Source organism: Epinephelus lanceolatus, chromosome 11 (assembly GCF_041903045.1).
Source record: "Epinephelus lanceolatus isolate andai-2023 chromosome 11, ASM4190304v1, whole genome shotgun sequence".
NCBI lineage: Eukaryota > Metazoa > Chordata > Actinopteri > Perciformes > Serranidae > Epinephelus > Epinephelus lanceolatus.
In genome coordinates, this window is record NC_135744.1 from 5281658 (window position 1) to 5306823 (window position 25166).

General features: G+C 40.1%; 1 protein-coding gene across 3 annotated transcripts in view; it reads left to right on the forward strand.

Moving 5' to 3' along the window:
- Positions 1–25166, forward strand: part of igsf9bb (immunoglobulin superfamily, member 9Bb) — a 277518-nt gene that overhangs the window by 183757 nt on the left and 68595 nt on the right. For all 3 annotated transcript variants that reach the window (XR_013492299.1, XM_033650284.2, XM_033650293.2), the window contains exons 7-11: positions 5459–5604; positions 20686–20828; positions 21066–21206; positions 21339–21455; positions 22021–22171. Coding sequence is in view for 2 of the 3 variants with exons in the window: in XM_033650284.2 (XP_033506175.1) it covers positions 5459–5604; positions 20686–20828; positions 21066–21206; positions 21339–21455; positions 22021–22171 (698 nt within the window). In the remaining variant the exon portion in view is untranslated. The remainder of the gene's footprint in view (positions 1–5458; positions 5605–20685; positions 20829–21065; positions 21207–21338; positions 21456–22020; positions 22172–25166) is intronic.

Here is a 25166-nt window from a genome sequence, read left to right on the forward strand (position 1 = left end):
ATGACGGTAAAATTGACTGATATTTTCAAGAACTGATATATAGATAAAATGTTTAAAGTAACAGCCTTAACATGATCATTTGCTCAAGAAAATCTAATATGGTAATGAATTTACTTCCTCAACAAAAATATATTTAAGAAAATATTTGTGGTGTGAAGTAGCCTACTTATACTGTATATGATCAATTAAAATAAAGAACTGGGGTTTTCTTTACGGAAAAAGAGGAAATTTTTGTCCAGATATCTGAAATTGTCATCTCTAGAACAGAGAGACAGAAAGACAGGCTGGAATGAAGCTACTGCTTTGGCTCTACACCCTGTTCATCTGGAGGCTGCTTCATCACTTCTCAGGTCTGCAGTATCATCAGGGTGGATGCTCATTACATTTTACTTAATCTAAGTTTTGGATCTGCTCATCAAATCTGAATCCTTCTAATTTATTTACCATTTTTTTTAAAGCTTTGAGTGAGCTACTCTTAGTTAACAGGCTTTCACTACAGATTTAGTCACTGCTCTGTGTCATTCATTTACTCTGTGCTCACTTCTTTCCTTTTGCTGCAATGGTAAACGGTGTTTGCTCTCAGTGCTACAGCTGCAAAAGACAAAAGAACATAATGGAAATATTATTAAATCTATCATTCAACAAATATCAACAAAAAAATGCATTATGCATTAGCAATTACCAGATGTCAAAATGATTACATTTCATGCTTGGACTTAGCAGTGACAAGATGTCACTTTAAAATAATGTGACTTGTTCCTCTCTTTTTAGTGAGTACTCTCCAACAACTTTTACCTTTGGCACTTTGTTTGGTTAAGTTAGGTGAAGTGTATCAACACGTTGGAACATTTAAGTTAAGGCAGTCCACCATGTTCAGTCAGTCAGTGTTATTAACAACTGTGTCGCTGAGTTAGTGCGTGTTTGTACACAACACCAGTCGTCTTTTTTTTGCAGATGCCTGTAGTGTCAGAAAGAGGGAGGCTATCTATTAGAGATGGTGAATTAAGCATTCAGTAAGGGATTTGTTGGCTGCAGAGTACAGAAGAGCATTGCATTCACTGAATTAAAAAAGAAAATGACACATTGTCTCATAATCATGCCGTAAGATCTCCTAATTATGAGATCTTATGGTATAAAAACTGTTAAACATTGACACCAGGAAAAAGACAACATAGAAGCATATTATCTAAAAGGCAATGGGAAGATAAAATAGCAAGATGTGTTTTAGTTGCTCACTGACATGGTACAGCTGATATCCTGTGGAGGAGAGACCCGCCAGATGCATATTTTGCCAGCCGAGTAATTCATTCTTAATGCTTATCGGTCTCTGTGAGTGGAGGTGGTGAACACAGTCAACTATTGTCCTGCGCCGGTGAATTACTGCACTACCATGCATATTGTGAGAGAACTGAAACAAGGCTCAGGCAATCAGTAATGCCTCCAAATTGTATTTCAGATTGCTTGCAGAGACAGTAGATCAGCCTGGCAATCAGCATGGCTTGTCCCAGTTTGACCCATGGCTGCAGGCTCGGAGTTCTTAAGTCACTCATAGCCTGAACCATTGCTTGCCAAGCCTCCCTGTCCAAATAATGGCTCATACTACACAACTTTGTTATATGTTTGCCAGAGACTGGTAGTTTTTGTTTTTTTAAAGAATGGGGTATTAAAATGAATAATTCCACACAAGATTTAGTGTCAGCAGCTCCAGACAGGGCGGGTGATGCAGATTCTGTTACGCCTAGCAGTTTCATTTTTTTTAATGACTGACTGACTGACTGAGGACTTAATGTAGTTTGATAAATGGTTGCATCTGCCAAAAAAAACAACCTTAAATCTGACATGTGTTTCCCTTTCATGTTTCAGTCAGCACTGTTATCAGCTCTCTGAAATGTAAGGTACATTTTTTTCACACCTAGAACCTTTTGAAAAGCCGCAATCATGACCAATTTGCAAACATGCTCTGCTCAGATGTTTTGCTTTTAAGACCTTCAATGTTAATATTTTTTTCCCCGTTAAAGGGTTTTTGGGGGCGAGTTTTTCCTTATCCGCTATGAGGGTCCTAAGGACAGAGGGATGTCTTATGCTGTAAAGCCCTGTGAGGCAAATTGTGATTTGTGATATTGGGCTTTATAAATAAAATTGATTGATTGATTGATTAATCAGCAGAAACAGACACCACAACAGTGATTATCATATGTGTTGTCACCATCTGGAATGATGTCATTTCTTTTCACTTGTTTCTCTCTCAAGACTCATATAGTTCACCTCTGCCCGTTGCACTCTTACAGTCTGATTTGTAATGGACAGTGGAGAGAGTAAAGGGAGCAAATGCAAAATATCTGTTGCCTTGACTACTGCAAGTGGCTGCTCACTCGTCAGCACACCCAAATCTCAGTATTGGCTTCAAACTCATTCCAGCTCACTCTCTCCAAATAAAAACGTATGTCTTAAGTAGAAAAGGGAGAGATAGGTTTAGTGTACTGAATAAACTATACTGTGCCTTTTCTTTAGTCCTTTAATGTTGTATTTTACACATTAAGGTCAGATTGCTCATCATGGGGAGAACTACTTAGCATATGAAAACAGCTGTATATAATGTCAACTGTGACTCTGGAGTTTTTCAGTTTTTCAATATTCATTCAGTTACATGCAGTGATGGTCTTTTTATTACAAGTTAATTTTAAATTATTTATAGATTTTTTTACAGTTATTCTTGATTCTGGCATTCATCCTCCACATTCTTGCCACCATACAAAAAATGAAAACCAAGATCTAGACAGGTCCAGAATGTTTTTCTTTTTTTCATGTCAGAAACTAGTGCCATCATTCATCATAAAATGTTCTTTGTAGTTATTTATGTAAATTTGTTTTGAATGGTCTATTTGTACACAGGTTGGTGTGATAAGATGTAATAGTGATGTCACCAGAGTTATCTTAGTTTCAGCCTTACAAAAAAAAGCTTGCTTTCCATCTAGTAGTGCATAGTTTGAAAGATGTGGGTGCATAACAAGCACAGTCTAACAAACAACACTATCACATTGCATTATGGGAAATGTAGGATCCAGGGTTTTTCGGAGCATGACCCATACAAGGGCCCTAAATGAGGAAATCTCAGCTTCTGCTGACTGACTGATTTAGTTCATTTCCTTTTTTAATCTGTCTCTCATAAACCTCCCAACTTTATACAAGGGCAATACTACATTACTGTGGGTAATGTACTCCTGGGGTTTTCCTTTAATGCTCCATATGGGTGGAGTGGTTTACAGTTGCAAACCCAGTTACAAACCATTACCTGCATGGGTTTTTGAAAACTAGCCTTTTTGTTTTTTTATTTGTCTTCTTTTTACATTTACTCAGGACTGTTCTTGTTTTTCTCTTTTTTTGTGCAATACAAATGATCAACAAGAAGATACATATGATGCACAAAAAAAACAATAGAGCCCCAAAAAGCAGGCACAACGGTAAAAAATAAATGGATTGCACTTCTATAGCACTTTCCTAGCCTGCTGACCACTCAAAGCACTGTCTACACACTACATGTCACATTCACCCATTCACACCATGCATGCACTACCATACATGGTGCCACCTGCGACTCAGTAACCATTCACAAACACTCACACATTGATGGAGAATCCACTGGGAGCAATTTGGGGTTCAGTGTCTTGCCCAAGAATACTTCAACATACGGAGTGGAGGAGCTGGGGATTGAAACTCCGATCTTCCACTCACTCTACCTCTAAGCCACCTACAATATTGGGCGTAAATTAGTTTATTGTAGTGCGCATAGGTTTGTGTGTGTGTGTGTGTGTGTGTGTGTGTTTGCGTGTAGGTGTAGGTGTGGCTGGGTTTCTTGTAAAAGAAAAAAAAACATAGAGGGGAGAGAGAGCCAAAGGGGGAGACAATATCAGGAAGAAGGAAGGAGAGAGAGGGAGAACCAAGCTACAGTGCTTTTGAAGGGCATCTCTGGTTGGGCCCGAGGATAGAGGGTAGAGAGGGGCTGGGCCGGGCTGGGGTGGGACAGGTTGGACAGCTGGTCAGGGCAGAGTTTCAGAGTTTTTCTGTTGTTGTTTTTTGAGTTCTTTTCCCTTCTCTATCTTGATTTCTGTTCAATCAATCAATCAATTTTATTTATAAAGCCCAATATCACAAATCACAATTTGCCTCACAGGGCTTTACAACATCCCTCTGTCCTTAGGACCCTTACAGCAGATAAGGAAAAACTCCCCCCCAAAAAAAGGATTCTTGGCATATGAATGTGCTGCTGAAAAATCTGCAGGCACTGTGCGTGACGTTAAGTCAAGCATGAGCCAAGTTCTCTGTGATCCCCTTCTTTAGTTTCAACACAGAGTCTACAAGCTGGGTAGAGACTTTCAAAGTCTGAAATCTCTGCTTCTGGGAAAGTTATCATTGGTATTGCTATCACTATATCCATCAACCTCACACTGGTATATTGTAATGAGTTTGTGCTAAAGGGCAGTAACTAATAAGCAGGGAATATACGTTTACTTGTGTTTTCCAGGTATCATTGTAGCCTGTAACTTACAGCTCCTCTGCAACCAGCCATTCTGCTGTGAGTCATGAATCAAGCAGTGTGCAGAACATCATTTATGTGAACGTCAGAGCTACACATCCTCTGAGACATGAGCAAAAAAACCCAAAGCTAAGCTGGCACCATTCAAATAGACCAAAGGCTTCATCATCATACTGAAGAAGCCTTCATCATGCATCAGTGACAGTATGCATTTGTTTGTGAGTGGGGTGGTGAGGGGCATTTGTGTAGTAATTGTGTATAGGACTTCTTTGCAGTTACTTTAGGTAGGGCATCTGTGCAATACTCTTGGGTACATGGCTCTGGGGGTGATACTGTATGTTAAGTACAGTTTGCTTGCACGTGTGCTCATGTTGCCTGTGTTCTCTCAAATGTCTAAGACAAATTTTCCTAAGGGAAACAATAAAAGCTTATCTTATCTTATGTTACATTTGCATCTATTGATAAATATTCTCAGGTAAATGCTTATCATGACTTGTGCCCTCTGATGACTGAAAAGATTTGCAGTTTTTTTTCCCCTTTAAAGGGTTTTTTGGGGGGACTTTTTCCTTATCCACTGTGAGGGTCCTAAGGACAGAGGGATGTCGTATGCTGTAAAGCCCTGTGAGGCAAATTGTGATTTGTGATATTGGGCTTTATAAATAAAATTGATTGATTGATTGATTGATTGATGTAGATGTCAGTACTAGGAAAAGTTTGTTTCACAAAATTGAAGCTGCAGTGTGGAAGTAGTTACAATTTGTTGTACGTTTGGTAAATTATGAGTCTTACATTGAAACTCGACTTAGATGTTTGCCAAATTTCTGTCTTATTTTTCTCTACTCTATATTGTTCCATATGACATTATGTCAGATAAAACACACATAGATCCTGACATTGACATTTCTATTCTCTTTATTTTCATAGTGACCTAAAGCGCAGAGTCAGAATTCTCATCGACGGATCTCTCATCATTGCCCAAGTCAAGCCAGAGGATGCTGGGAAATACACCTGTGCTCCTAGCAACAGCCTGGGCCGACCACCCACTGCCTCTGCCTACCTAACAGTGCAATGTGAGTGTCCTGCTGTTTTTACACGTACTAAGCTGAAAGTCTGTCCTGGTTTATTTCACGAGTCCCTCCCTGTCTTCTCTTTGTCCTTTTTGTTTGTTTGGGTCAAAGCCACGGACACCTCAACTCTGTACTATTAATACCAAGGGCTAATCATAGTGGAGGTTCAAAGGAGGGAAACATGGCAATGCATGTAAACCCCAATATGCTCACTCAACTTACTTTTTTTGGAAACAGGTTTAGTACAATACAGTAACATAAATGTTTTGAGTACACCAGACACAAAATAAATGTGTCACATGGCCCTTGTCTGACAGGAATTGTATGTCAGTTAACATGACTTTTTTGTTGCTGTTATTGTTGTTGGTTTTGTTGTTGTTGTTGTTGTTGTTGTTTGAGCATTTAATTTTATGTCATATGAACATAGAAACACTGACTATACATTTTATAACAAGTTCTTAAAATTTCATTGACTTATAAAAAAAATATTGTGGTGGGCTTAGGTTTCTTGAGTGTAAAAATAAGGCAAAGGGATGATCTCTGAACCAAGAACTGCTCTTTATTTCACCTCAGCACAACTTTCTGTTAGACACTCTAATATCCACTCAGGTAGAAGGTCACTAACTGTGTATACAACATAACTCATGTCTTTTACCACAACATTAACTGTAACCTGTTAGAGCCATTGTGAAATACGTGAACATTAATCACTGTGTAATGGGTAACCATAGTGATTTAGAACACATTTAACACAGTTTTCTTCAGCTTATGGCCTTAAACACATTGGGTCTCATTCATGAAACGTCAGCAGAAGGAATTTGTGTGTAAACTGTTTGCAGACGGAAATTTACGTGCATGTCCGCATTCATCAATATTTTAGTAGCTCCGATCTTTTCGTAGCTACTAACAAAATCTACTCCTGCTCCTGACCACTCGTAGTGCTTGTGTAAATTTAGTAAAGCACATAAATATTGCTTTTCACTATTGGAAATTACAATTTTAACTCGTCTTGCGCTCTGTTATGTATACAATACACAGATGCCTTTGAAACACGTAATCTAAACATGACAAAAATATTAAAAATATAACACATTTAGTTACATTAGTTGGCAATTAGCAGGTTTAAGATCCAGATTAGGTTCATGACTGTGAATTATCTATGTAAATCGACTCAATAGATTACACATTCTTTCTACATGTTGAATGATGATAATAAAAATATACGTAAGGACAGCCGGATCACAGCCTTTTCGGCCTCGGTGCCTGGGTTCAGCAGGAGCAGCAGGAGCAGCAGGTGGTGGAGTCACGAAGGAGAACGTGCCAGCTGAAAGAATTATTTGAGACAACACGTTTTTTTTTGTTGTTTTTGTTTTTTTGTGTGGCTTGAATAAATCTGATTTGAAAAATGTTTAATTTACGTTGTATAAAACAGAGCTTTAGGCTTTTAAGATTCAAATAATTTGAAGACGATGCATACAAAACTGCTGTAGGCTATATGTTATCCTTATCATTTGTTAAAATAAATGTTAAATAGCTCTATATTCCGACAGCCATCACTGATTTAGAGTTTATTATGCACAAAACATCTCTGGTTTCCAGTTCCCACTTCATTCAAAACCCCACAAATGAATCTTCTGTTTGTTTGGTGACCGCTGTATTTTTGTGTGTGCTTATGCATTTGTTTGCCTCCAGTTTCATATCAAACCATTTACGCTTCACCTCTGACATGGTTCTTTGTACAGAGACAACATTAACAGCATCTGTTACCTCCCTCCAGGCCTTCGCTTTGCCTGTCCCTGTCACACCACTACTAACTGAAGAAAATAAAATGTATTTTCTTAAGTCCACTTCACCCAAAAGTATTTCAATCTCCGCTTCGGAAAAAGTCTTTTTCTTTCTTTCTCTTTCTTTCTTTGCGCCATGACTAACAGGTCGACTGGATGCACCTACACCTCCTTATATGGTGGTCATTGGCTATTCATGGGGTGGGATTTATGCTAATTGCTGATTACCGGGAGCGCGCTGCCACTTTACGATGGATTGGCATTCATGATCATACACACGTGTTTACAATCAAATCTGAGTTTCCCGCGGCGTTCCTGAATCCGGAGTAGGCTTTTAGTAGTGTAGGCTTTTATGTGCAAATCTACACACAGATTTACTAACTTTTCATGAATGAGACCCATTGTCTCATGGCCTGCTAGGAAACTCCACCTATTTAGCCCCAACATGCCACAATATGTTATGTGCACAATTATAGTATTGTGTATGGCCTTAAACTAATTAGGCAAAATCATCTTTATAAATTTTAGTCATATTAACTCAAAACTCAAAAATTGTCTACTTAACATAAAAAAATATGTCAAGCTCACAAGGGATGAGTTTTTGTGAACGTGAAGTGAACGTAAAGTTTTTATGTCATTTTGTAAATCTGGGGAGTCTGTGGAGACTTAACAATAAGATATTGTGTCATGGATTGGGGTTTACAGTGTGTAGAGAAAGAGACAGGTGAAGAGACATGGATAACTTAAAGCCCCTTAAAGCTTGGCTTGAAGTCTGAGACACTACAGATAAATTACTGAATAAGCAAAAATCAAAACATCTTTTGGAATTATTTTAGTAGGCTAAGGGTGTGGTTTGGCCACATTTCATTGACAGTAACCAAAAAACCCACCACCAGCTCTCATCAGATTCTAATCAAAATGTTGCTAAATCCTGATTGGTGCAATAAGATTGTGACATCACCTTTTCCCAACTGAGCCCCACCCACTTCAAATGAGGAAGAAAAGGACAGAGAAAAACACAAATACAGAAATCTGTCATGTGAAACAAGCTGAAGTGTGTTCATTTAAGTTAGTGAGTCTATATAGGATTCTGTCACTCTTAGAAAGAAGCTTGTTAACAAGATACTTCATCTGGGACTAATAGTAAACGAACCAAACACCTGTGAAACAGTGAAAACACATTAGAACTTTGTTGAGGACCTTTATTGATTGATTGATTGATTTATTGATAGACTGGATTGATTCATCAGGTTCATAAAGACCCGGTGAAAAGACATTGACTTCAATAAGATGTCAATAGTTATAAATACTGCATTGCACAACATAGAAATGTGTATTTAGTCTACAAAGTGTGCCAGGTAAAACCCTGAGCGCAAGCCATGTAAAATCACACAATTGATATTATTATGTTATATTCTCATCACTTGTATCATTACGCTGGGTTCACACTGAATGCGGAAGCGCCCTGATTTGTTAATTGTCGTGCAGCTGCCTGTCAGCAGTCGCCTAGCCGTTCACACCAGGGGTGCATTTCTCCGCACTGGTCAGCAAGAGATTCTGCTCTCTAAATTCTGTTCAATCCATACTGACTCCGACCATTGTTCGGCTGTCTCTGTTGTAACCATGTCTGTCTGTCAGCAGTTTATTTTATTTATGGGTTAATTAATTTCATCCCCCTGCCCCCTACAATGGGGAATTAATATATGCCTATAGTGAAACCAGAAAGCTCGTAGCCACTCTGGGGGCCTTGATCAATCACTACAGATACTGTTCAAGTTCACAGCAGCACAACATTTTTGTGTGATTTTTTGGGGGGGGGGTAACTTTGTCTTTATTGATTTCTTTAAACAGTGCTTACAGAAAGCAGGCAGAAGATAAACAAATAAAAAACATGAAACAAAAAACACAAAATGCAACAAAATGTGTACATGGCCTGTGGGGGGGTAGATGTTTACAATCCACTTGAGTCACATTAGTCCTTGTGTGTTGTTTGATCTATATGATAACCAACTTCCTGTGGAAATTATGCTCCAACAAGTGCACCAAGAAAAAGAAGAGACACAGGGTTCTAGGATTCCTGTTTCTCTGATCCTAAGAGTCAGTGTGGATTGATGCATTTGATGATATTGAAAGTTCTGTAAGACAGGTGAGTGACAGACATCAGATCTAACTTTGCTCATTATCTAGACTTAAGTTTTAGAAGGCATTAAGTTTTACTTAAGTTTTAGAAGGCATTACAGACTTCACATATATATATATATATATATATGTATATATATGTATATATACATATATATATATATATATATATATATATATATAGATATAGATATATATATATATATATATGGAAAAGCCAAGAGTAATATTCAAAAGAGGAAGTAATGTAAGGGACAAGTGGGTACACTCTGAATGCATCCCCTAAAATATCTATTGTAATCACACCCATCCCCGATGGAAACTATAAATACGGTGCTTGTGCACAATATAACAACAGACCTAGACAAATTTGACTAAGCCACCCACCTACAGGTTAAACAAAACAAATCAGAGGAGTAACATCATGCATGGAAAGGGTGCCATTTACTTGTGGAAAAGGATATGTAGCAAAAACACAAGAGAGAATAGCAGAACATAAAATCACCATAAAACTCAAGAAAGAGACCTATACAGTTGCAGCACATTTTACGGAAATGTATCATCCAGTCTCTTCTCTGACATAGATGGGAAGTCACAAGGTATATGTGTCAAAGAGGGGGGGCCAAAATTGGAGAAGTGGCTTCTAGGGAGGGAGCCATTTTGCCTTTCTTAACGGGGCACTTTAAGCCCAAAAGGATTAAATGAGAAATTAGACTTGAAGCCATGTCTGTAGAGTCTACTGGGTTACAGTGTTCTTCATTAAAAGGATTTCTTTGAGAACAGCTAGAAGTGTAATTCTTTTATAACCACCAAAAAAGTCCTTCCTAAACAAAGCAGTATCAGTTTAAGTGTCCACTATATTGAGAGTATTTTCACTGCTTTATTAGGGCTGCACGGTATATGCGGTAGACGGTAGAAATGATATAAATTTGGCCCACGGTAGAGATTTGTGCTCTACCGTCCTATCGTCAATGACGTCATCGCACCTGCCTCAGTGTGAAAATGGCTGCGAGCACAGAGACAGCGGAGCAAGAGGAGCTGGTTCACGTCCGTGATTTAGCGTAGCACGTGCAACATGTGTTGCTGCAGAACTTGTGAGTGAGTGAGTTAATGTCTTATGAACAGCCCCGCACTTCTCAGACTCTTTTAGCGACTTACCGCTCAGAGGGAACTCATTCAGTGTCTCCTCTGGCAGCAGCACAGCGTCTCTCCCTCTCCTCTCTCGCCGTGTGCACACGGGAGTTGGTTTTCGGCAAGAGAGTTTGTCATAAACCTTTGGTAATGTAAACCTATGTGACGCTAGGGGCTCCACAAAAAACTCCATATGTGAATGTGTGATAGTTGTGGTATCATAGCAGCCTGTCACAGGTTACAGCGTGATGATTAGAGGAGAAATGGCAGAGCATAAAGGTCCAGGTGGAAAAAACACAACTCAGTCATTTAGGATTTTGCTAAAAGAAGGAAATTACCTTTTGATATAGATCCCAGGGGACATTTTGCACCATAGAGTACTGGGTTTTAATTTTGAGTTTTGAGATCTGCATTCTGCACAATAAATGCTCTAAAAAATACATTATATCTTTGCTTTTGTTGTTGTTGTTGTTGTTGTTATCAATTTAGCTTTGCTAAATTGACTACAAAACCCATTCAGAAACACTTCTATTATAACTTTTACACTTAAATTTATACCGCGATATATACCGTTACCGTGAAGGGATTCGATTTATACCGTGATATGAATTTTAGGTCATACCGCCCAGCCCTATGCTTTATCTTAATGTCAGACAGTGATTTCCAACAGGAAGAATTAAGCCATGGCATCACTTTCTTTCAAGCCAGACTCTATTGAGAAAAACAGTAATTTAACATCTCTGATCACAGTTAGTTAGTTTATGTTACTGTGTGACTTGGGCATTTAAATGGGTTACTTTGGATTCACCAAAGTCACACAATAACACAAACTAACTGATCAAAGCAGCAGTAGACCAGCAGCCCCCGAGTTTAGCAAGCTAAAGTAAGTTTTTTCACCCATGGAGTTTGGTGGCTTTAACCAGAGTATAGATGGGGGAACTGAAGCCATAACGGCTTCCTCGTCGAAACAGGCTGTCAGACAGAAAGGTAAAGCAGTGAAAAAAAATATATACACCTGATGTTCAAGATTTTTTAGGAGGGACTTTTTTAGGTGGCTAAAATACATTTTTTTTCACGGACCCCACCATAGCAGGACATTGTTTAGCTTCTGAGTCAGACTCTGGCCTGCTTCTCCAAACTGAGGGTGTGCCAACTAATATCTACTGCGTGTAATACACTGACTATGGATAAGTACCCCATACAACCCCACTTAAAAAATATAAACTATCCCTTAAAGAAAAATTAAGCTGAACAAGGAGCTTGAAAGAATATAGAAGACACTGACTTGTATTGAAAAATATATATCAACCCTTCACCCACTGATGGATTAAAATGAAAAAGTGTACATGTAAGAGAATAATGTGAAAAGTCAACTTTTATCTAACACTCTGTATTTAGAGTTATAGATATCTTTCTTAAGCCTGAGGACAATGAGAGTGTGATATTAGTAATTTTGAAGAAAAAAATGACAGTAAAGTTTCTTAGACATGGTATCTTTGGTGACATAATGATGACATCATGCAGGCTGTTCTCACAAATTATGTACGAATTATGAATTTGCACCCAAATTCGTACATATCCCATGTATTTTGAAAGGCTGCTACCACTTGACCAGTGTGCTGACAGCAGTAAAGTAGAGCAGTCCTGAGCACTTTAAGGAGGCAGGTTGGGGTGGTGGATGGGTCACAAAAAAAACAGAGTTTCGCAAGATATCATATGAACCGATTTATGAGAATATGTTGCATCATGACAGGTCAGTGTGTTGTATGTAAGGAAACTGGAGACAGCATCAGGCACCACTCTGACGGAGGCAAATGGAGGCAAATAGTGCAACCTGTTTTAATTTTGATAGATCCCAAACAGAACACACTCTGTGTGGATTGGACTTTGGACCTCGGCTGAGAAAATCATTTTTAGAGAGAGAAATTGGTCACTTGATTATCAGTATAATTGTTCCAAATGGCTCCTCAAGAAATTAGCATGTGTGTGCAGCCTGTCTGGCCGCTGGGCTTGTTTACAAAACTTGCCATCAAAGATAAAATACTTAGACTTCAAAATAATCTTAGACAGGTCCAATAATAACTGTGTTTCAACATCACAAGGCTTCTGTTGAAGAAACTAGGACGTACTGTAGCATTTAAGACCTCATAATCTTTTGTTTTGGTACGACTCTTTCTACATCAAACATGACTATCTTGAAAAATAATAGAGTAGTAGCTGAATAGTATGATACCTGATGACTAATCATTATCTCTGCACACATTGTTGAGAAGGGACCCCATTTTTAACAAAAGGCTCATCCATGATTGGGAGTTTCTGATCAGTACTAGCAGGACAAATAGCTTTGACTCTGCTGCACGTCCACAAACTGTCTTCTTTGGGTGGGAAATGTGCTCGGTGCATCCTCTGCAGTGTGGAATAGATTTGGACACTCTACTCTGTTCCACCTCTCAGCCAATCCCACCCAAACACCCATATGCTTTCTCAAACACACTTTTCTATTTTGCATGATGTGCCTTGTGCCTCTCCTTCCTGCTATCTCGTTTTCTCTCTCCCCTGCCTCTCCCTTCGCGCTCTTCGTTCCTTATTTGTACTCATTTATGTATATATATTCATATGCACAGTAACACATCTCTGTCTCTCCCTCCCTCTGTCTTCATCATGGGTTGCCGCCTCCTTATTCTCTCCTCCCATAAAACACTCACTCAGTCCATCAGTCACTCGGAGGTCTGGAATCATGACGCCTGGTGAATTTGTCACTTTGGAGAAGCATGTTGCTCTTATTTGGAGCAGACAGGACGAGCTCTGAGATTTTTGCCTCGTCGACCGGTGGCCGGCCACTGGCAGTAGTCAAGGCAACAGACATTTTGCATTCCTTTGCTCTCCTGCCTCCTTTGATGGCTGTACATTAGATTGTGGTGTGTGAGTGTGTGTGTGAGGAACAGAGGCAGGCAACACCAGTCGTGAGAGGGAGGGAGAAGGGGGGTGGGGGGGATTACATCATTGCTGTAAGACCAGGGACTTTTCTCTGTCAGACTGCAGAGTGCTTTCTTTGTCTTTCTGTCGGATTCTTTCCTCTTATCCTCATCTTTTCCTTTTGTTCCCTCTTCCCCTCTTTATCAGTTTCCCTCAATCCTCAACATTCGCTCTTCCCTATTTGTTTCATGTCCTTTTTCGCTCTTCTACCTCATACTGTTTAAATCTCTCTCCCACAGTCTCCCTTTCTATGTCCTCCCTCTGTCTTTCTCCCTGAAATGCTTGCCAGTGAATAACTTCCCTAAAGCATCTTGCAGTGGGACCCAGCGTGTCGTGAGCGATAGCGCTGTCTGAGGGCTATATTTAGAAACTTGGCTGATATTCTTGTCTGTGGTGCTGGTGGCAGCGCTCCTCTGGGCTCTTTGTGGCAGAGCGCTGCTGGGCCAGCGGTTAGGACTTCGGAGGACAGCAGCTGTTGTACAAAGTTGTTCTGGCAACAGTACGGTCAATCGATCCCTCACTGTGTTTCAATGCCCCTATCTCATCATTTCATGCAGTCATTCGCTCAGTAGTTCATGCGCTCACTCTCGTCTACATCACATCGCCTCATCCTCCACCAGCTCCTCTCTACCTTACGTCATCGAGTCACATCTCTCTCTCTCTCTCTCTCTTTCTCTCCCTCTCTCTCTCTCTCTCTCTCTCTCTCTCTCTCTCTCTCACCTGTCCTGTTTCCCACGCTCGAGCTCAGCCTCACTCATCCTTTCTCAGTTGCTCTGCTGATAGCACTCACTCCTCCTCCTCCTCCTCCTCCTCCTCCTCCTCCTCTCACTCACACCATTTCTTCTCCTTATCACCCAGTGCCTACTTTGAAGCTCTCCTCCTTGACCTCATTTAGGAACCATGCTGTTCTTTCCCCTCTTTTGAATTCAGGATTTAAGAAAAATAAGTTTTAGCTTCTCCTCCTTTTTGCCCTAATTTTCCTCCTAGCCCCTTTCCTCTACCAGATGGACTGCCTTTTTCTCATATGCCTGTCTTTGACCATATCAAATCCCAATGATTGAAGACTGAGGGCCGGATCTACTAAAGGTTTGCGTGTATAAAAACAGTATCCATATCCCTCCAGGATCTCGCGGCAAAAAAACCTTGAATTTGCAGCCAATTTTGTCAGAAATTGCGATGAAAATTGCGGCATTTTTATGTGATTTTTTGCGGGAAATTGCGGGAAATGACAAAAATTGCGGCTAATGACAAAAGGAGAAAAAAAAATTTGATTTTTTAAAAAAATCACTACCTCCAAAAAGACAAGTCATGTAATCACTTGCTATAATAATCATACTGAATATTACAAAAATAGCTGCAAATGTTTTTTATAGTTCTCTTCTTTAGTTTTATTTAATTAGTTTCGAAACATGGACTCCAATAATGTTGCAAAAAATCCTGAGTGAATATTGTAGCTCTCAAACCACACAATGTGACTGTAAAACATGTAAGCTACATCTTCTGTAAACATAATATTTTAATACATTCAACACATATTGTATACATTTAAACAGTGCAAATTCTTACACTGAACAAAAATATAAACGCAACACTTTTGTTTTTGCTCCCATTTTTCATGAGCTGAACTCAAAGATCTAAAACATTTTCTATACACACAAAAGACCATTTCCCTCAAATATTGTTCACAAATCTGTCTAAATCTGTGTTAAGAGTATAAGAGGGGCCTCCACAATGCCAGAGCAAACTATTACTCAGCACTAATAGAGGAAAACAAGAACAACCCCAGGTTTCTTTTCAGCACTGTAGCCAGGCTGACTGAGAGTCAAAGCTCTATTGAGCCTTGTATTCCTTTAGCCCTTAGCAGTAATGATTTTATGAGGTTTTTTAATGACAAAATTCTAACTATTAGAGGCAAAATGCATGACCTCCTGTCCTCAGATAGTACCTATCTAACTTCAAACACAACTGTAAGACCTAATATATATTTAGATTGCTTCTCCCCAATTTCTCTTCATGAACTGACCGCAGTGATTTCTTCATCTAAATCATCAACGTGTCTCTTAGACCCCACCCCAACTAGGCTACTTAAGGAGGTCTTACCTTCAGTTAACACTCATATATTAGATATGATCAATATATCCTTATTAACAGGCTATGTACCACAGTCTTTTAAGGTAGCTGTAATTAAACCTCTACTAAAAAAGCCCACCCTGGATCCAGAGGTGTTAGCCAACTATAGACCAATATCTAATCTTCCCTTTATGTCAAAGATCCTTGAGAAAGTAGTCGCAGACCAGCTGTGTGATTTTCTCCATGATAATAATTTATTTGAGGAATTTCAGTCAGGATTTAGAGTGCATCATAGCACTGAGACAGCACTAGTTAAAATTACAAATGACCTTCTGATTGCTTCAGACAAAGGACTCATCTCTGTACTTGTTTTATTAGATCTTAGTGTGGCGTTTGACACTATTGACCATCAAATTCTGCTACAGAGACTGGAACACTTAATTGGCCTAAAAGGTTCTGTACTAAGCTGGTTTAAATCTTATTTATCTGATCGTTTTCAGTTTGTTGACGTTCATAATGAATCATCCTTACGTACTAAAGTTTGTTTTGGAGTTCCGCAAGGTTCTGTGCTCGGACCAATCCTATGTCTATATATGCTTTCTTTAGGTAACATCATTAGAAATCACTGTAAATTTCCATTGTTATGCGGATGATACACAGTTGTATTTATCTATGAAGCCAGAAGAAAGTAATCAATTAACTAAACTTCATAATTGCCTTAAAGACATAAAAACCTGGATAAGCACCAATTTCCTGATGTTAAATTCAGACAAAACTGAAGTTATTGTTCTTGGCCCGAAACAACTCAGAAACTCTTTATCTGATGACATAGTTTCTCTAGATGGCATTGCTCTGGCCTCTAGCACTACCGCAAGAAACCTCAGAGTAACATTTGATCAAGATTTGTCTTTTAATTCTCATTTAAAACAAACCTCACGGACTGCATTTTTTCATCTGCATAATATTGCGAAAATTAGGCCTATCCTGACCCGAAAAGATGCAGAAAAATTGGTCCACGCTTTTGTTACCTCTAGGCTGGATTACTGTAACTCTCTATTATCAGGTAGCTCTAGTAAGTCCTTAAAAACTCTCCAGCTAATTCAGAATGCAGCAGCACGTGTACTAACAGGAACTAAGAAACGAGATCATATTTCTCCTGTTTTAGCTTCTCTGCACTGGCTCCCTGTAAAATCCAGAATTGAATTTAAAATCCTACTGTTAACTTATAAAGCTCTAAATGGTCAAGCTCCGTCATATCTTAGAGAGCTCATAGTGCCATATTATCCCACCAGAACACTGTGCTCTGAGAATGCAGGGTTACTCGTGGTCCCTAAAGTCTCCAAAAGTAGATCAGGAGCCAGAGCCTTCAGCTATCAGGCTCCTCTCCTGTGGAATCATCTTCCAGTTGCGGTCCGGGAGGTAGACACCATCTCCACATTTAAGACTAGACTTAAGACTTTCCTCTTTGATAAAGCTTATAGTTAGGGCTGGCTCAGGCTTGCCTTGTACCAGCCCCTAGTTAGGCTGACTTAGGCCTAGTCTGCCGGAGGACCCCCTATAATACACCGGGCTCCTTCTCTCCTTCTCTCCTTCTCTCTCTCTCTCGTGTCCTATTACTGCATCTTGCTAACTCGGCCATTCTGGATGTCACTAACTCGGCTTCTTCTCCGGAGCCTTTGTGCTCCACTGTCTCTCAGGTTAACTCATATCACAGCGGTGCCTGGATAGTGTGACGTGTGTGGTTGTGTTGCTGCCGTGGTCCTGCCAGATGCCTCCTGCTGCTGTCATCATTAGTCATACTTCTACTGTTATTATACACATATATGATTATTGTCACATATGTATACTGTCAGATATTGATATATACTTTCAACATATTGTATCACAGTAGCCAGAACTATAATTATAATATTATTACTTTCATTAATGTTGTTGTAAGCTACTGTCATTACCGTCTGTCCTGCATCTCTCTCTCTCTCTCTGTCTCTCTCTCTCTCTTTTTCTGTCTCATTGTGTCATACGGATTACTGTTAATTTATTATGCTGATCTGTTCTGTATGACATCTATTGCACGTCTGTCCGTCCTGGAAGAGGGATCCCTCCTCAGTTGCTCTTCCTGAGGTTTCTACTGTTTTTTTCCCCGTTAAAGGGGTTTTTTTGGGTAGTTTTTCCTTATCCACTGTGAGGGTCCAAAAGACAGAGGGATGTTGTATGCTGTAAAGCCCTGTGAGGCAAATTGTGATTGGTGATATTGGGCTTTATAAATAAAATTGATTGAAAAAATTGATTGATTGACTGTTAGTGAGCACTTCTCCTTTGCCGAGATAATCCATCCCACCTCACAGGTGTGGCATATCAAGATGCTGATTAGACAGCATGATTATTGCACAGGTGTGCCTTAGGCTGGCCACAATAAAAGGCCACTCTAAAATGTTCAGTTTTATCACACAGCACAATGCCACAGATGTCGCAAGTTTTGAGGGAGCGTGCAATTGGCATGCTGACTGCAGGAATGTCCACCAGAGCTGTTGCCCGTGAATTGAATGTTCATTTCTCTACCATAAGCTGTCTCCAAAGGTGTTTCAGACAATTTGGCAGTACATCCAACCGGCCTCACAACCGCAGACCACGTGTAACCACACCAGCCCAGGACCTCCACATCCAGCATGTTCACCTCCAAGATCATCTGAGACCAGCCACCCGGACAGCTGCTGCAACAATCGGTTTGCATAACCAAAGAACTTCTGCACAAACTGTCAGAAACCGTCTCAGGGAAGCTCATCTGCATGCTCGTCATCCTCATCGGGGTCTCGACCTGACTGCAGTTTGTCGTCGTAACCGACTTGAGTGGGCAAATGCTCACATTCGATGGCGTCTGGCACGTTGAAGAGGTGTTCTCTTCATGGATGAATCCCGGTTTTCACTGTTCAGGGCAGATGGCAGACAGCGTGTGGCGTCGTGTGGGTGAGTGGTTTGCTGATGTCAACGTTGTGGATCAAGTGGCCCATGGTGGCGGTGGGGTTATGGTATGGGCAGGCGTATGTTATGGACAACGAACACAGGTGCATTTTATTGATGGCATTTTGAATGCACAGAGATACCGTGACGAGATCCTGAGGCCCATTGTTGTGCCATTCATCCACGACCATCACCTCATGTTGCAGCATGATAATGCACGGCCCCATGTTGCAAGGATCTGTACACAATTCCTGGAAGCTGAAAACATCCCAGTTCTTGCTTGGCCAGCATACTCACCGGACATGTCACCCATTGAGCACGTTTAGGATGCTCTGGATCGGTGTATACGACAGCGTGATCCAGTTCCTGCCAATATCCAGCAACTTCGCACAGCCATTGAAGAGGAGTGGACCAACATTCCACAGGCCACAATCAACAACCTGATCAACTCTATGCGAAGGAGATGTGTTGCACTGCGTGAGGCAAATGGTGGTCAGATACTGACTGGAGTGGCCTTTTATTGTTGCCGGCCTAAGGCACACCTGTGCAATATTCATGCTGTCTAATCAGCATCTTGATATGCCACACCTGTGAGGTGGGATGGATTATCTCGGCAAAGGAGAAGTGCTCACTAACACAGATTTAGACAGATTTTGAACAATATTTGTGAGAAACGGTCTTTTGTTTATATAGAAAATGTTTTAGATCTTTGAGTTCAGCTCATGAAAAATGGGAGCAAAAACAAAAGTGTTGCTTTTATATTTTTGTTCAGTGTATGTCAATACAGAGCTTTTCTCCATACTGGAATGATGACGCGTCTGATGACATTTCAAATGACGTTGCATGCGCAACGACTTCCAGTCGGCCGGAAAATGCGGAACAACGTGGAAAAATTGCAAATATACTGACACTTGGTCAATGGCCCCATGAATTCAGTGTCAGATTTGGATGCTCAGGGACAGCTTGTTAATGCATTGTGTCTTTTCAAAATGAACTCAAAAACCTTCTGCTGGTTTAATGTATACTTTTTTTTTTTTTCTTTTTTTTCAAAACAAAGGTAGGCAAAGATTTTGTTTTTAGGTTTACTTGTGTAGTTTAAGGCAACAAAAGTACATGATTAGGTCATGGGGTTTCATTAGTCATTAAACAGACGTCATTAATCAGCACAGAACAAACATCTGGGGTGAAAGGTAAAAGTTTTTTGTTTGAAGTAGTTTGACTCTTTTTTTCTCAGTGATCAGCTAGTCAAAAAACTTGAAATTGGAAAGCTGAACAAGACAAGAACAAGGTGTTTGTGTAATTTCAGGGAAGTCTACATGGATGTGCCTCTACGAAATGAAGTGACCAAAATATTTTGAAACATTGGTGTGCTGCGCTGTTGACCTGTGCTGAGAGGGCAGGTGTTGGACTACGCAAGATGCAATCAAGATTGCAGTACTCAGTTGTCCCTTCTACTGGAGCTTATTTAGTGGTTTAATTTATTTCGGCAGATTTTTTTATGCGTCTAATGCTTCAAAGTTTATGTAACTTGCAAAAAACTCTGCCCTCTTTGTCCTCTTTGAATTTGTCCTTTGAATTTGTTGTTTTTAATACCCCAAAACACTGCAGAAAATTGTCCTTATACCACTCTTTTTTGACCTGGGGCTATCACTAGTCGAGTGGAGGTAGGGTGGGCTATTTTAAGTGTGATGGAAGTCAGTGTAGCACACATGCATGAAATCCTTGTTAAAATCTTGTTTGATGTACTCCATGTGTCATCATGGACACAATGCTGCTCATTTAATTTCAGTTCAGGAATCAAACTGATGTGCATGGGTGTTCAGTGTTGAGCAAAATACACTCTGCAAACAAGCACAAATGTTGCTCTGAGACCAGCTGTGCTCCACATAAACTCATTTATCATTTGATGATGAGCGCACTTCCCATAAACTGTTTGATTTCCCAGTGTTCTCTACACAGCTATTACAATCAGCAGACACCAGGTTTCCCAAGCTACAAAGAGATGTTTTCTTGTGTTTTTCACCAGATCCTGCCCGTGTGGTAAACATGCCATCTGTCATCTACGTGGCCATTGGTCTGCCCGGCTTCATCCGCTGTCCTGTAGATGCCAACCCCCCTGTAACTCTGGTGAAATGGAAGAAAGATGGCCTCCCTCTCCGGATAGATAGGGTGAGCTGCTGCGGTGCTGCAGCTTTGGTTCTGCTCAACTTAACCTCGCCTCATACTGGAAACAAAAGTGTCATTGCTTCAGTTGAAGCTTCATGGGATTCCATTTTTCACTTTATCCTTTAGTTTTCAGTTTGTTCCTGTTAACCTGAGTTAGGATAGGTTAGGAACCATTATCATTGTTTTATATAACAAAACACTGGTCTTCCTAAACACAGTCCATGGCTTCTCCATCTACAGTACCCTGGTTGGAGCCAAATGGACGATGGGAGCATCCGTGTGGCAGAGGTGACAGAGGACTCTCTTGGCACCTATACCTGCATGCCTTACAATGCCCTGGGTTCCATGGGATGGTCCCCTCCTGCTCCCCTGGTGCTAAAGGTATGCCCAGGATCACTTTGCATTTACATGATTCCAAAATAGCAACGCAGCTGTCATGTATTCAGGCGCTGCAAGTTCATTAAAGCAACATCAGATTTGACTGACCTGTTCCGGCTGCTTCACCCTCTGCAGGACCCTCCCAAATTCTCAGTGGTTCCTGGAGGGGAGTACAGGCAGGAGGCTGGGAGAGAACTGGTCATCCCCTGTGAAGCAGAGGGAGACCCCTTTCCCAACATCACATGGAGGAAGGTAAGACACAACCCACACCCAGCCTGCCTATGTGAAAACTTGGCTACCAAAGCAGTTTTTTTAATCATGACTTCATGATGTTTAAAGTCACATTTAGTGTTTTCCACTGAGAAGTCTGTCTTTTTGAAACCTGTGCCTGTAGTGTGTCAGATTTTAATTAGTCAAACTACTGTTTGTCATTTTAACATTTTAATCACATTTTAATGATGTCTATAAAACATTGCAATCAAAGGAACATATTAGATTTTCTCAATTGTTTGCTTGATTATGAGGCATGCTTAATCTCGCTCTTTGACTACTGTGTGATTAGCTATTGTTTTTGTTTCCCACTTACGCATTTTCTCATTCTGTGTAATTTGATACTTAGCTTAGATACTGAAAGCAATATTATGGTAGTTGTTGTCAGACTTCAGATTGATATTTTTAATAGCTGGTAAACTGTCCCTGTCGGCCTGCATGTTTTTTTTTAAAGTTGTGAATTTTGAATTGTTCTAAACATACTGTGCCCCTTTCTCTGTCTCTCTTTCATTGGCTGACTGTCTTTCATTGGCTGGCTGGACTGTAGGTAGGGAAGCCAAGTAAAAGCAAGCACAATGTTCTGCCCCGAGGCAGCTTACAGTTCAAGTCACTCACAAAGGAGGACCACGGGGAGTGGGAGTGTGTCGCCACCAACGTTGCCACGAGCATCACTGCCAGCACGCACGTCCAAGTCATAGGTACCCAATATGTGCACAAATTCACAAATACACTTTTAGAAACCTACATGTATGTGTTTCACGTCAGAATTTTATTCAGCTTCTCTTTATAAAAAAGTACAATCACAGAATGGGGGAACAGAGTTGTCTTGCCTTTGAGTCGGCAGAGGAAGTAGTAACAGTACTAAACAATGTCTGTCTAAAAGGGACAGCCATCAGTTTGGGGCCATGGATGAGACACATGTGATGTTTTGACATGTGTTATATGTGCGACCCACCTCGGGAGATTTAAAAAGCAGCTAGCAGCTAATTCAAAGAAGAACAGCAACTTAAAATGTCCGTAAATTGGGGAAACAACGAGATTAAGAAGCCTCTTACTCTTCGAGCAGTGGATAAAATGTAAGGGACAGCAAATGATTGTTATTGCCATGTTATGCCATTGTTATGTTATGTTTATAAAGCACTGCCAAGGCAAATGTTATATGTCACACTAGAGGCCAATGCTGTTGAGTTAAATGTCACACCCATCACGGCTCTTTTGCTTCCAGGATGCTGCCATGCTGTCTAAAATCACAACTATTCTTGGTGCCCTGTAAAAATGCAAAAGTGGCGTAAAGAAGGGACTTTGTAGCAGCACTATAGTGTAATCTCTGTGTAAAAAAAGGGCAATTGACTCTTCTTTTAAACATTTTCAGTCATTTCTGAAACAATGGGTCATTGATATCAGAAAGAAAGAACAAAAGCAGCGTCTCATTTTTAGCCCATGACGATTTTGCCAGCTGAAATGAAAACTGTTGCTGGTAGATTTTATTAACTGTAGCCTAGCTAGCTAGCTAATTTACCTAATGTTAGCTCCACAAATCACTTAAATACACAGTCCCCTGGCTGACTATTTCATGTTTTCATACAGGAATCCTGGAAAAGGGTCTTAAATATTCACCTAATGGCTACATACATGATATCATGCTAAAAGACTGATGCTAAAGCTACAAGGCTCAGGCAAAAAGTCAGCATCCTTACCAGTTGATGATCAATGTTGAAAATATGGAAGTAAAGAAACAGTGCTGTCTTTGTCTTGCAGTACAGAGACAGTTCGTCCTGGCATTATGTGTACAATAAGACTGTATTTCCTTCCAAAATTACCCTGTTGGTTACTTAGCTCGGATAATTAGTCAAGGACAGAGGTTAGATTAATGCTTTATTGTAGCCTGTGTTTCTCAAATATTATATTTCATTTTTACATTAAAAAGAAAAAGATTTTAGGGTGAGGACCAACCAATATGTGCACTGTCGAAAAACAAGTTTGGCCGAGGTTGCTGGAGTAAAAACTTGTCAAGACAGAGCTTCTAACATTAGCCTGCACTCTGATATATAGCTGTAGCATCCAGAGACAGCTGCTATACAGTGGACTAATATTACAAAGTGGATGTGCTAACGAGAATTGTTGAAGTGTAACTCCACAAACTAATGCTGGATTAGGTTATTTCTGTAGGTAAGCTAGTTGGCCCAACATGCCAATGATTGCAGTTTATGTTAGTGCAGTTAGACATAGTGTTGAATCCATTATAGTCCATAATCTATTTACAATTTTACTTTTGTATTGTATGTTTTGCAAAAGCTACAGAAAAATGCAGCATCCTCCAAACTATCTTTCTTACTACATTTACACCAGTTTAACATGCAGAGATATCCAAATCTTAACAGTCCTGCTGCGACTAGTTAAGGTTTCTCAGCTATGATTGGACAAGTTAAATGGTTTATATGATATTCTTAAAAAAATGCACTCACAAGAGCTTGTATGATATCCTACAAATTTGCGCACCAGGAATGATGGTATGTAACATAAAGTTACAAACTTAACATAAGGTTATGGAGGTTAGGATTAGGCAAGCAGTATTACTGTGATTTTTTTTTTTTATTTGGAAAAGAAACATGTTGACGATGTACCTCAAATGAAACCAAGTTTACATGTTTCCAGACAGCAGTTTGCTGGGTAAAGTCCTGTGTTTTGTGATCCATTCACCGCCCCAACCTGCCTCCCAACACAATAGCTTCCTTCTTCATACTTTACCCCGTCAACACATTAGTCATACGATCACAGCTTTCTCAAATATGTGGGTTATAACCAAATTACTGGCTGATGATTACAAGTGATATGTACAGTACAGGCCAAAAGTTTGGACACACCTTCTCATTCAATGCGTTTTCTTTATTTTCATGACTATTTACATTGTAGATTCTCACTGAAGGCATCAAAACTATGAATGAACACATGTGGAGCTATGTACTTAACAAAAAAAGGTGAAATAACTGAAAACATGTTTTATATTCTAGTTTCTTCAAAATAGCCACCCTTTGCTCTGATTACTGCTTTGCACACTCTTGGCATTCTCTCCATGAGCTTCAAGAGGTAGTCACCTGAAATGGTTTCCACTTCACAGGTGTGCCTTATCAGGGTTAATTAGTGGAATTTCTTGCTTTATCAATGGGGTTGGGACCATCAGTTGTGTTGTGCAGAAGTCAGGTTAATACACAGCCGACAGCCCTATTGGACAACTGTTAAAATTCATATTATGGCAAGAACCAATCAGCTAACTAAAGAAGAATGAGTGGCCATCATTACTTTAAGAAATGAAGGTCAGTCAGTCCGGAAAATTGCAAAAACTTTAAATGTGTCCCCAAGTGGAGTCGCAAAAACCATCAAGCGCTACAACCAAACTGGCACACATGAGGACCGACCCAGGAAAGGAAGACCAAGAGTCACCTCTGCTTCTGAGGATAAGTTCATCCGAGTCACCAGCCTCAGAAATCGCAAGTTAACAGCAGCTCAGATCAGAGACCAGATGAATGCCACACAGAGTTCTAGCAGCAGACCCATCTCTAGAACAACTGTTAAGAGGAGACTGCGCCAATCAGGCCTTCATGGTCAAATAGCTGCTAGGAAACCACTGCTAAGGAGAGGCAACAAGCAGAAGAGATTTGTTTGGGCCAAGAAACACAAGGAATGGACATTAGA